Source organism: Dipodomys spectabilis, unplaced genomic scaffold, assembly GCF_019054845.1.
Source record: "Dipodomys spectabilis isolate Male_0828 unplaced genomic scaffold, ASM1905484v1 ptg000140l, whole genome shotgun sequence".
In the NCBI taxonomy this organism is placed as follows: Eukaryota; Metazoa; Chordata; class Mammalia; order Rodentia; family Heteromyidae; genus Dipodomys; species Dipodomys spectabilis.
Window position 1 is genome coordinate 29,379,476 of NW_024870817.1, and position 12,901 is coordinate 29,392,376.

The 12,901-nt window shown below is 41.0% G+C and overlaps 1 protein-coding gene across 1 annotated transcript; it reads left to right on the top strand.

Moving 5' to 3' along the window:
- Nucleotides 1–646: 646 nt before the first annotated feature.
- LOC122117174 (male-specific lethal 3 homolog) lies at nucleotides 647–1,714 on the top strand. The gene has a single exon (XM_042690841.1). The coding sequence runs from the start codon at nucleotides 647–649 to the stop codon at nucleotides 1,712–1,714; it is 1,068 nt and encodes a 355-aa protein (XP_042546775.1).
- Nucleotides 1,715–12,901: the final 11,187 nt, after the last annotated feature.

Genomic DNA, 12,901 nt, shown 5'->3' on the forward strand with positions numbered 1-12,901 from the left:
ACAGAAAATGGATCTAGTCTCTTCCATTAGCCAGTGGTCATAGTTTCTCAGTTGCTTCTGCGTTTTGATTAGAGCTGTAACTCTTGGGCCTTACGTGGAGGTTTCAGTTCTAACTCTGCCACTCATGGGTCAAGGGGCAAGACCGCCTCGGGCCCTCTGTGGGCGTTACAAGCCAACCTTGACTTCCGCTTCCGGCTGCATCGCGTAGGGCATGCGCTGTTGTACAGCCAGGCAGGTGGTGGTTAGAGGCAGCGGCGGCAGCGCCGTAGTTAACTCTCTGGCATTTGGGCCTATTTCTGCTGGGGAAGACGAAAAGGAAAGATCCCAGAATACCAGGTGCGTTTTCCTAGCCGACACAGAAGCCAGGATAAATGGGTTGCTGCGATTGCGGTACGGGTGGAAGTCATGAACCAGAGCGTAACTAGGCCCAGGAAAGCGGAAGCTGGCCTGCTCCGAAGCCCCGGAGGCCCCGGAAGCGGGAAGCGGCCTTCCTGCGGGCCCCCGGTGCTGACTGGGCCTGGACCAGGGCCGCTCACGACGAGGAAGATGAAAATGATGAAAATCCAATAAGCAGTTCCTCCGGGCGCAGGAGTAAGTAGAGAAAGTGGCCCTGAAGCCCAGACGGGAGCCCGGCGTCCCCAGGACGATGGAAGACCGGACCGTGGCGCTGGACATCCCCGAGGTGCTGAAGAAGCAGCTGGAGGACGACTGCTACTGCGTCAACCGCAGGAAGCGGTTGGTCCGCCTTCCCTGCCACACCAACGTCCTCACCATCTTGGAATCTTACGTGAAGCATTTTGCTATCAACATTGCCTCTGCCACCAGCGACCGGCCTCGCCACCATCATGCCGTGGGGCCGGCCCCCGACGGTGCGCCCGACATCCCCGTGGAAAAGAACATTGACCTTTGTAAGGAGATGGTGGACGGATTGAGAATAACCTTCGATGCCATGCTCCCGTTGGTTTTGCTCTACCCCTACGAACAAGCCCAGTATCGGAGGACGACTTCGTCTGATTTCTTCCTTCCCATTAAAGAGAGTAGTACAAATACTCATTGCCCAGGGGAACCCTCTCCCAGCCCGCCTTTGCTGAATCCCTTCCCGCCACAGTCCACGGAGAGTCAGCCGACCGGCAGTGAGTCGGCCACCCCCAAGAGGCGCAGAGCCGAGGCCGAGTCGTCGTCCTCACGGCCTCTGAGGCGTTCCACGCGCCACACCACCAGTTTGGACGGGCGATCCCAGAACAGCGCGTCGCCTCAGCTCAAGCGCCGCCAGCAGGACCCGCCCCCGGGAATGCCCAGATTGTTCCTGCACTTGGAGAAGAAGATACCTGTGCACAGCGGGTCATCTGCTCCCGTTCCTCCGACTCCTAGTATGGAAGGGATTGCCCTGTTGGCTGGTCTTGAAGGAAAAAGAACCACCGAAATAAACAAGGTCCTCTCGTGGAAGCTTGTGCCAGACAATTACCCCCCAGTTGACCAGCCACCTCCACCCTCTTACATTTATGGAGCACAACATTTGCTGAGATTGTTTGTGAAACTGCCAGAAATACTTGGAAAGATGTCCCTTGCAGAGAAGAATCTGAAGGCTTTACTGAAGCACTTGGATCTCTTTCTGAGATTTTTAGCGGAGTATCGTGACGACTTATTCCCAGAATCGGCTTATGTCGCTGCTTGTGAGGTGCATCACAGCACCAAAAATCCCAAGGCAGTATAGTAAAGTTTTGATAGTTCCGTAAGAACAGCTGTTCTTTCTGGTTTTGTGCTCTGGCTTCCAGGTGAACAACTAATGGTGATCCTTCTTTCAGGAGAGGGCAAACATGGTCCCACCTGTGGGGCTGTGGCAGAGGCATGCTTGGGCTTGGTTATTTGACTTGCTCACATACTGTTAAGTTTTTGCTGTTAAGAATTACTTCCTGGGTACCTGAACTCCAATATAACTCTTTGTGTTGCATAGGCCATCTGTAGTGGCAAGAAAAGAACAGTTGTGTTTATAGTGAGCTGTTAAAGTGTAGGTAGGTGAGGTTGGTTTGGTAGATATTGGTTGTTAGTGAGAACCACACTGTTAATTATCTGTTAGCATTAAACAAAATGTTTTTTGCAAACTTTTTATTTGCGTGATGAGGCTTAGCAGAACTCTGGCAAACCAATTTTAGTTTGTGCTTGGAAAGCCCAAGTAGTCTCAAAAGTATTTTAGAGGGAATTGATACTGATAGCTTGGAACAGTTCCCTCTTTGTGAAACATAATTTTTGGTGATCTAAGGATAGCATTCCCTATCTTGTTTTAGACCTTACAGTTTTACTTTGTTGTGTAATATTGCAATCCTTTTTCTATAAATTGTTGTTTTTGGTGATCTAAATAAAGTATCTTGTTTGGAAGAAGAAAAAGCAAATCTTGTGGGTTAAAAGACAAAGCAAAACTATCTAGGACAAAGATTCTTAATAGGGTATCATTGTACTTTCAAATGAATATTGATGGCTTTCTCGGAGAACTCTCCTTTCCAGGAAAAGTTCAACTATTCATTTAAAGTAACCCTCTTCTGTAGTACTGAGATTGAACTCAAGGCTTCCCAGTTGTTAGGCTTTTCTTCTACCTCTTGAGCCTAACTTGGTACATAAAATGCCTATTTACTCTTCTCATGTAGCTAGGATTACAGGTATGACCAGCCTTAAAATAATTCTTAACCATAGTCTGTTAACATTTGAGCAGTAGGGTTTCTGAGATCGTTTTTGTTGTTGTTGTTGTTTGGTATTACTAGGAGCTCCAGACTTAGAGGCTCATGCTTGCTAGGCTGGTGCTTTACTGCCAAGCCACACCTTCAGCCCTTTTTTGTTTTTGTTTTTGTCAGCCGTGGGACTTGAACTGAGGGTCTGGGTGCTGTCCCTGAGCTGTTTTGCTCAAGGGTAGCACTCTACTCCTATAAGCCACAGCACCCACCATTCTGATTTTCTGGTAGTTAATTGGAGATAAGAGTCTCATGGACTTTCTTGCCTAGGCTGGCTTTGACCTTGATCCTCAGCTCTCAGCCTCCTGAGTAGCTTGGATTACAGGCATAAGCTACCAGTGCCTGGCCTCAGCCCTGCTTTTTGCTGATTATTTTTAGGGTAGAGTCTTACTTTTCATCCAGACATATGCCAGAACCTTGATCCACATACTGACTTTAGGATTCCCCCTTAGTTGCTGGGGTCACAGACTGACCCCCAGTGTGCATCTTTTTTCATTGGGATGAAGTCTTGAAGACTTCTTTTCTTTTCTTTTTTTTTGGGGTGGGGGTCCGGTCGAGGGCCTGAACTCTGGGCCTGGGTGCTGTCCCTCAGCTCTTCAGCTCAAGGTTAATGCTCTGCCACTTGAGCCACAGTGCCACTTCCGACTTTTTTATTTTTCGGCTTATGTGGTGCTGAGGAATCGAACCCAGGGCCTCATGCATACAAGGCAAGCACTCTACCACTGAGCCACCTTCCCAGCCCTCTTTCTTTCTTTCTTTTTTTTTTTGGTTGGTTATGGGGCCTGAACTCTGGGCTTAGGCACTGTCCCTCAGCTCTTCAGCTCAAGGCTAGTGCTCTACCACTTGAACCACAGCGCCACTTCCAGCTTTTTTCTTTTTGCTTATGTGGTGCTGAGGAATCAAACCCAGGGCCTCATGCATGCAAGGCAAGCACTCTACCACACTTCCCAGCCCTCTTAAAGACTTTTCTATCCAGGGTGGTTTGGCACCAAAATCCTTCCAATCACAGCTTCCCATTTATTTTAGGACAACAAACATGCTATTGCACCCAGCTATAGGTTAAGAAAAGTCTTGCAAACTTTTCTGCCCCAGGCTGGGCTTAAACTGTGATCCTCTCATTTTCAGTCTTCCAAGTGGTTACAATTACAGGTGTGAACCCCTAGCCTCCTGCTGGGTTCTGAGGTTATAGCCATAACAGAACAGAAAGGAAATCCACTAAATATTTCAGTGCTCTTATCCTACAAGTTTAACCTGTTTATTGATGGCAGAATTAGCATCTTACTTGTGTTTTCTGCTAATAAGCAGTGCTTTTCTTTTATATTCTTTACATGTCATGAGCTGTTTGTGTGCCTCTTTCAGGAGACCTTGGCTTTCTAGACCTTGGTTTATTCTTAGAAGTTTCAGTGCTGACCACAATGCCAGAAGAAAGGGAACTCCCAAGAAGGGAGAATCTGAATATATCTGAGAAGAGAGTACAGAGGGCATAAAGTTTCCCAGCTATTAGGAACAAATGGGACCTAGATCATGGAGGGAGAGGTGGCTCATGGTGGGATTGGGGAGGGTTTGATATAGATATGCAGTTCAAAAGAAAGCTCCAGTGGTTAATTTATGACCAGTTGATGAAAGGTCTATAAAGCCAATGTTTTGTAGTAGGCAAATGTGCTACCATGAGCTCCATCCCAATACTCCTAGTCCTTTTCTAATGGTGGATCATAATAGCTACCAGTTTTGCCTTTGTAAGTACATTGACGTTTGAGAGACACCGAAAATGACTTGAGAAAGGAACATTAGGCTTTTCTGAGGACTTAGTATGAAGTTAATACTATGAAGAATCAAAGTTCTAAATTCTTCTACCTGTTTCTCAGCTGGCATTGAATATTTGGAGCACAGCCACCTGGTTGTCCAAGTTAAGATTGTCTTTCTTTGGTGTCTCTTGATTTGAAATATCAATGAAGAACTTACATATCATGTAATAAAACTATTAATCTCAATGGAATTTATACGGTTGCACAATTTACATTTTCTGCAATATTTTTCAGATGTCAATACTAATACTGCCTTTATGTTTTATTTAAAGGGAATTTCAATATATATTGAGTGTGATGTTATACTGTAAAATAGGAATCTTACCTGGTAGATACATTTTTAAAACAAAGAATTTGTTTACTACTTTCCTAGGGATTACATCAGGATATCATTTGTGTTGACTATTGTTACTTTGCTAGAATGTGAGAAATACCTTAAGATTTTTGCTAACTGTGCCTATGTTTATATTTGTTTGGAAACTTCTCAAGGGCAAGACATTATAATTCTTTTTGACATTATATTTCTTCATGCTCTTTGTACTATTTAAGATAATTTTTAAAAAATAAACAATCTGAAGTTGATTCCTTTGGAACTATTGTAGCATATAATACTTAATAGAAAAGTCATAGTTGTTTTTTTTTTTAATTTTTAAAAATCAACTCTTTGTATAGTCACATTTGTGTAGACCCCATGAACCTGATGAGGGGTGAATTTCCATTGTGGTTTTTGGATTGTTTTACCAATGAAGCAATTTGATGGTCAGACAGTTATCTTTTTTGTTCTCCAGCGCTCTTGGCTGGTTTTTCTATTCAGCATCCAGGTTGGTGCTATGACTCATCTAGTTTCTCATCCAAGAGACCAGACGTTCCTCTAGTCCTTATAATCTCCACTGTATCTAGCTCAGCACTGAATCTTGTCCATTTTGCCTTGTAAATGTCTCCTGAATTTATCTTTGGCCTTCCTATGACATAGGAAGTATGACATATTATCATATATGGGACAAGTTTTCATTCTTGTTTTCCATCCCCACCTGTACATTGGTTTCTTAGGTCTAGAGGTCGCATCTTTATTTTACACTTCTTTTTCTTCTGCCTCATCAACCATCCACTCATTACAGGATCTACTTGGCAAATCTTTCATCTACTTTGATTTCTCAACAGAAATTTCTCAATTGTTGGTACTGGAGTGGGTCAATTCATGCAGTATTTATCTGGCCCTGTAGGACTTTTAACATCCTTCGTTCTCGGATGTTGAATGCCAGTGGTAACTCCATTTTTCCCCCTTCTCTTCCGTCACCCCACCAACCATTAGGAGAACTACAAAAGCTGCTATCCCTATTTCCTAATCTTTTCTGAGTACTAATAAACTTACTACATGCCTTAAGGCTCAGCTTAGGTTTGTTTCATTTGGAAGCCATGCTTGGTACTTCAACTGTTCACTGACTTGGGCATTTCTTTTTCTTTTTTCTTATTTTGTACCCATTCTTGGGGCTTGAACTCAGGGCCTGGGCACGGTCCTTAAACTTTTTTTCTTTGCTCAAGGCTAGCATTCTACCACTTGAATCACAACTCCACTTGTGGCGTTTTGGTGGTTAATTGGGGATACAGTCTCATGGGCTTTCCTGCCTGGAATGGCTTCCTACTGTGATCCTCAGATCTCCGCCTCCTGAGTACCTAGGATGACAGGCTGAGTCACGGACACCTGGCTAGATTTGGGCATTTCTGCCTGCCTGACCTCACAGAACCACACTCATACTCTGTAGCTTCAGTAGTTTCCCCTCTCTCACTGGGTTGGCAGTTCTTCCAGGACAGTCTTGATCTTTGCATCCTCATTATCAAGTACTGATAGACACTCAGGAAATGTTTGCAGAGCAAATGGGTGTTTATGTTTGTTTTGTTTTGTTTTTTTGTTTTTAAACCTATTTATAAATGTGCATATCCTTTTCACATATGTTGAAAGGTACTCGAAGAGACTTTTTATGCATTGTTTATTACCTAGTGCAAAATATATATGCAGTTATCAGTAACTGATAGTTTCTAAATTAATTTAGAAATTGGGTGAGATTGATTGGAATGTACTATTATAAATGTCTGGAAATATAACAATGAAATTTCCTTGTATAACTAACAGAAGCTAATAAAAATGCTAAAATGTTTGGTAGGCTAAATTTCAGTTCTTTTCATCTTTGCTATTTTAAAGGTCATATTTCCAAATGTTAAAGCATTATTCTAAAGTCTCTCCAGCTTTGTCCATTTTTTAAATAATTTTTTTATTTTATTGTAAAGATGCTGTATAGAGGGGTTACAGTTACATCAGTAAGGTAATGAGTGCATTTCCTATTGAGCATTGTTACCTCCTCCTTTGCTTTTCCCCTACCACCATCACCACCCCTTACCTCTCCAACTCTTCCCTCCCCCCCCAAGTAAAGTTTGTTTTCAACATAGTGTCTTGTACATCTCATTGTTACAATGGATCAACCTGTACCCTTACGTAAGCATTTTGTTATTTCCCTTCCCTTCCCCAAATTAGAAAAATGTATATACAAGATACAGGGCACTGGAATCAAATACAGTGAAAACAGGGGTTATACCATGGGAGAACAACATACAAAAGAAACAAAAAAATCACATAGTACATTATAAATATGTTAAAAACAATAACAAGAAAGAAAAAAAACCACTTGTGTTTCTATTTTGGGGTTCATTTCACTTGGTCTGGAATTGGGCACAGTAATTAGCTATTCTACTTTAAGCATTTCTGTTTTTATTGGTGGAAGGCAGTAATGATTTCCCATTCCAATGAGGAGTGTATGACTCCTGGGGGGGGATAGGAGGGCAGGAGAGCTGTAGAACACAACCACAGCTTGCTGCCTAAGTACTTATAAAAGACTTGGGGAGGGGTTGCTGTCTCCCCTGAGTGATTAGATTTGATAACTTTTGAAGATTCGGGGTAGAAACACCTCCAAATAGACAGAGAATTTTCCATGTGACCCAACTGTTATCTCTTCAGCAATTTTGTTTTCTCTGCAACTTGTTTAGCAGTTTTTGGGTTAGTCTTGTGAAAATACAACTTATAAGTAAGTTACTGCCCCCCTGTAACTCTTTCTGTGACTTCACACTTGCTACTCAAGGGAATTCTAACCAGAAGAACCATCTTTCTCTTGTGTCTCAAACACTTAGAATAAGCCCATGACTTCACAGAAGAAAACCAGTTTCATGATTTATAGCAATCCCATGTTTTTGCCCATAAATGACATTCCCTGCCTACTGTGCTCACTTCCACGGCCTCCCCCCCCCCCCCCCCAACCTAAGATGGATGGATTGAAATGTTTTGTATGCTGGTGTTGCTTTTTGTTGACCAATGGAGATTTGTCTGCTCAGGTTGATTTTGGACCATGATCCTCAGATCATAGCTTCCAGAACTGCTAAGTAAGAATCTAAGTGTGACCCACTAGTGCCTACTTCCAAATTTCTTTAGATATTAAAAAATACTAAAATTTATTCTTAAACAAGCTTTGCTAACTAGACAAAATAAAAATGCGACAAGCTGCAAAAGTAATTCTAAAAATGTTTTAAGCAGTGACAACATCACTGGAAAATGCAAGAAGAAAAAAGAAAAACAGCCACTGGTAGAAATCAAAGAGGTTGCATAAATTCTGGCAATTTGATGCTGGGGGTGGCACAATTAATACAGCATTGATGTGTGGCACTGTAGGACTCTTAAACATATTTAGTTCCTAGGTGTTGAATATCAGTAATAACTCCCCCTTCTCTTCCATCACCCCATAAGCTATTAGGAGAACTACAAAAGCTGCTATCCCCATTTCCCAATCTTTTCTGAGTAGCAATGAACTCATATTCTTTAAGGTTCAGCTTAGACTTCATTTGGAAACCATGCCTGGTACCTCAACTGTTCACTGACTTGAGCATTGCTTTTTCGTTTTTCTTTTTTGTGCCCATTCTGGGGCTAGAACTCAGGGCCTGGGCACTGTCCCTGAACATTTTTGCTTAAGACCATCACTCTACCACTTGAGCCACAGCCTACTCCACCACATTTTTTGGTAGTTAATTGGAGATAAAGGTCTCACAGACTTTCCTGTCTCTGCTAGTTTTGAATCACAATCCTCAGATCTCAGTCTACTCAATAGCTAATATTACAGGTGTGAACCATGTGTGTTTGGCTATCCCATTTTCTAACTGGGTTGTTGAGAGTTATTTTGTCAGGTCTGTAGTCTGCAAGTATTTTTCATGTCTTATACCATGTTCTTGTATTCTTCTCACATGAGCTCACAGAGAAAACAATGTTTGGTATTTATATTCTTTAAAATTATTTTTTTAACTCTAATGGTCCTTTGACAATCTGATGCAAACTCAACTCTAAAATGCACATACACACAAAATTTTACATCTAATTTTATGGAGTTCATGGACTGAGTCTATAAAGTTCATCCGTGGCTTATGCACTATAACTCAGGGCTTAATGTTGAATGCATTTCCAGCAGTCCCTGATAAGGTTCCAGGGAGGGTTGCCATCCCCTTACCAAACCATGAAAGGAGAAAGCACATAGATTACAAAATAAGGGGGCTAGGAAGGTGGCTCAGTGGTAGAGTGCTTGCCTTGCATGCATGAGGCCCTGAGTTCGATTCCTTAGCACCACATAAGCAGAAAAAAACGGAAGTGGGGCTGAGGCTCAAATGGTAGAACACTAGCCTTCAGCAGCTGAGGGACAATGCCCAGGCCCAGAGTTCAGGCCCCATGACCGACCAAAAAAAAACAAAAAGATTATAAAATAAGAGCAAGCTTCTTATCTGGGTGTTATCTAGGACCTGACTCAGGCGCCTTCTTCAGAATAATATATACCTTGGCATCTCCAGAAGGCATTGCCAGATTGCTACTTCAAGTTTTGTAGTGTGAACAGCTATAGCACAAGAAATAATCTCTTCTTAGTTTGAACTAAGGCTTTTAGTAATCAGCAAGTAGATGCAAGCAAGTAGATTGACTTTGGAAATTTGATCCCTGACAGTTCAAATTTAGTAGCAGGAACTTCTTGTGTAATTTATTATTTTTCTTGCTTTACTTTTATAAAGATGTATAGGATATTATTAGCAGAGGATCAAAATGGTTCAATAGGAATGTGCATATGACCTTATAAAATGATGCTTATTGAAATGAACTTCAAGAAATGGAAGCAAAAGTTTTTTTTTCAGTTATTTCTTTTTTTCTTTCTTTTTTCCATTTTGTTTATTCCCCATTGTCACTGTTTTGGGTTTCTGTATCCTTTGTCTTGTATATAAGTTTATTTGATTTGGGGAAGGGAAGGGGAATCACAGAAACAGTGGGACAAAGTGTGAACCAATGCAACAGCAGTATTCACTAGACCTTATGTTGTAAATCAGCTTTACAACTTGCGGGGGAAGTAGAAGAAAATAAGGGAGGGGATAACATTGTCTGAAAAGAAATGTAATTATTGCCTTACTCATGTAACTGTAACTCCTCTGTACATCATCTTTACAATAAAAATTTTAAAAAATCAATGGAAGACAAGAACAGAGATGAGCTGCTGATAACGAATCTGGAGCTTAATAAATTTGATAGAATCATTAGCTGTCCACACACAGAACTGTCAGTATGAGTTGGGCCTTCATTAAAGGGAAAATCAAGAAAAGTGCAGTGTTAAATTTACATTGAATGTAATGTGTGTACAAGGAAGCTATTGTTTGGTCTCTGGCAAAGGACTCTTCTCCCAGGGGCCTCTTCTCTTTTGTCGTAGACAGTGTATATTTTAAAAATAGATTATGAATGACTTAGAAGGTTGAAGATGAGTGCTGTGTGTTCCCTCTGGCTTCACCCTCTCCAACCCCGTGTCTGCATTCATGCCGGTCTTCATTAAGACCTCTTGTCTTGTCATGCTTACCCCACACTGTCACCTTTTGCCAGGCCAATGGTTTGATTTTGACATCCATCTACTAGTATCTCATGAATGTAGCTGTTACTCCAAAGTTCCTCAGTAATAAGAGTAGTGGGTCCCCCACCTCACCCCACCCCGCAGTATTAAAAATCAAACTGAGAGCTTCATGCTTGATAAACCAATGCTCTATCTCTTTGGTTATTTTTAAGGTAGGGTCTCATTTTATGTTGGTGTTGACCTGGGCTTCCCTTTGTTGCTGGGGATGATTAGGCTTATGCCCTGGTACCTACCCATTGTGTTTCTATCATAGCTTGAATAATGAGTGTGTACCACTATGCTTAGTTATTGGTTGAGATGGAGTCTTTAAAACTTCTTTTAGCCTAGGTTAATCTTGAACTGTGATCCCTTGAACTCTGCCTTCCATGTAGCTAGGATTATAGTCTTGAGCCACTACACCCAGCTTCATGTTTTAATATCCCTTCTGAGGGATAGTGCTTTGCACATTGTACACAACAGTTAGTTGACTTAGGACATGAAGGAAGGACTGTAAAGATCTCATTACCATGGAGGAACCGGATGCTTTGATAGGTATTTATCCTGCCCAAGATGCTTCAGTGCTAATTGAGCTGTGCGTTGACTATAAACAGTGTACTATGGAGACTTATGAGTAAAATTGTAGAGGAGATGTTCAAGAGAGTTGGAAAGAGCTTTTTAAGACCTTAATCACTTTGTCTATGTGCAAATATAGCCTGAGGAATACAAGGTAGTGTGACAGCTTGGGAGAACATTTTGTTAGCAGCCAATTCATACTGCTCTGTGTACTTCATAAACATCCTCTAATTTAGACTGCACTGTTTCAGACAGACTGGCTTTCCTTCTTCTCACCCCCTCCACCCACATCAGTTTGAATAAATGAGGTCTTATTGAATAGTTACTGAGTTGTTTAATTTCTATTCTTGATGCCTCCCCGTTGATTTTGCCAAATAATTCACCTTCCTACTTAAAACTGCTTGGACTTGAGTAACTCAGATAGATACTTTCATCTGACACCGGTTCCTATTTACAGTGTTAGACTTGTTTATTTTCCTCCTTGTTAGATTTCTTTTTTTATTGTTAAGTAGTTGTACAAAGAGATTATAATCCCATAAGTCAGGTTATGAGTACAGTACTTCTTGATCAATATCACCACTTCCATCCTTTCCCCTATTACCTCCCCTCTCATCCTTACCTTCAAGTTGCACAATTCAGTTTTTTAAATTGTTATTATAGAGGTGATGTACAGAGGGGTTACAGTTCCATAAGTCAGGTAACAAGTGTCTTTCTTTTTGGACCGTGTCACCCCTTCCTTTGCTATCTCCCAGTTCAGTTTTTACAAAATATACATTCAATATAATGACTGCATTTTCAACCTTCCTCCTTCCATTCATGTGTTCCCTCTTCGTCCTCCCTCCCCAAAAATGTTTCCACTTCCTGGTAGTAGATAAACAGTAAATTAGTTATTCAGAGGCGTTACCTTTGGGCTTTTACCCTAAGCATACCATCCTTTAGTCAGTGTGTTGTGTGTATACACAGAGAGCCATGTATATGTTATCATGGATGTTTATATTTTAGATCCAGTTTCCACGTATGAGAAAAAACCTGTGCCGTTATCTTTCTGAGCCAGATTTCCTCCACACAGTTTTTCCTAGGTCGATCCATTTCCCTGCAAATAACACTATTCTTTCTAATGGATAAATACAAATTTTATTGCATAATAATGAACCACATTTTCTTGATTCACTTATCTGTTGTAGGGCATCTGGGCTGTTTCCATAAGACTTATTTCCAAAATGCTCTCTCCTTTCTCATTTCCTACATATTGTAGTCTTATTTCTCTTAGTGCACTATTCTTTCCTACCCAGACTAGTAACATAGCTGTGTTTGGATACCATCTCTACTGTTTGCTAACTATGTTATCTGATGCAGGTTGCAATTTTCACCTTTGTGCTATTTCTAACAATGAACATAAAGGAGATTGTGTGTGTGTGAGAGAAAGAGTAATTGAGGAGGAAGATTATGAGCTTTTCTGACAATATTGTTTCATTGCAAACCCTAATAACTATGTTGCCACATTTGATTTCCAAAGTATGAATATGAGTCATTTTTATTAGACTAATTCTCAAGGTCTTCCATTTTTCCCATGGAAGTGATGGTGCTCTTATACCCTTAATATTGAAACTGTTGTTTCTGAAGCTCTGTCTTCTGTTGATTTTTCTTTTTCACTTGTTAATGGGTTTCTGCCATATTCTCATTGATCAATTCTTTCATATATAATTGAACTAGTTCTCTAGAAACTCTTTCCTCAACTTTATGAATAATTTTAGGTACTACTTTAAAAAATCAATGTATATTTAAAATGACTTATATTATTCACACAAGTTTCTTATCACAATACCAAAACAAATAAACTACAAAACAATTCATT

Coding starts and splice junctions, on each gene's coding strand:
- LOC122117174 (XM_042690841.1), top strand. CDS start 647: ATGGAAGACCGGACCGTGGCGCTGGACATCCCCGAGGTGCTGAAGAAG.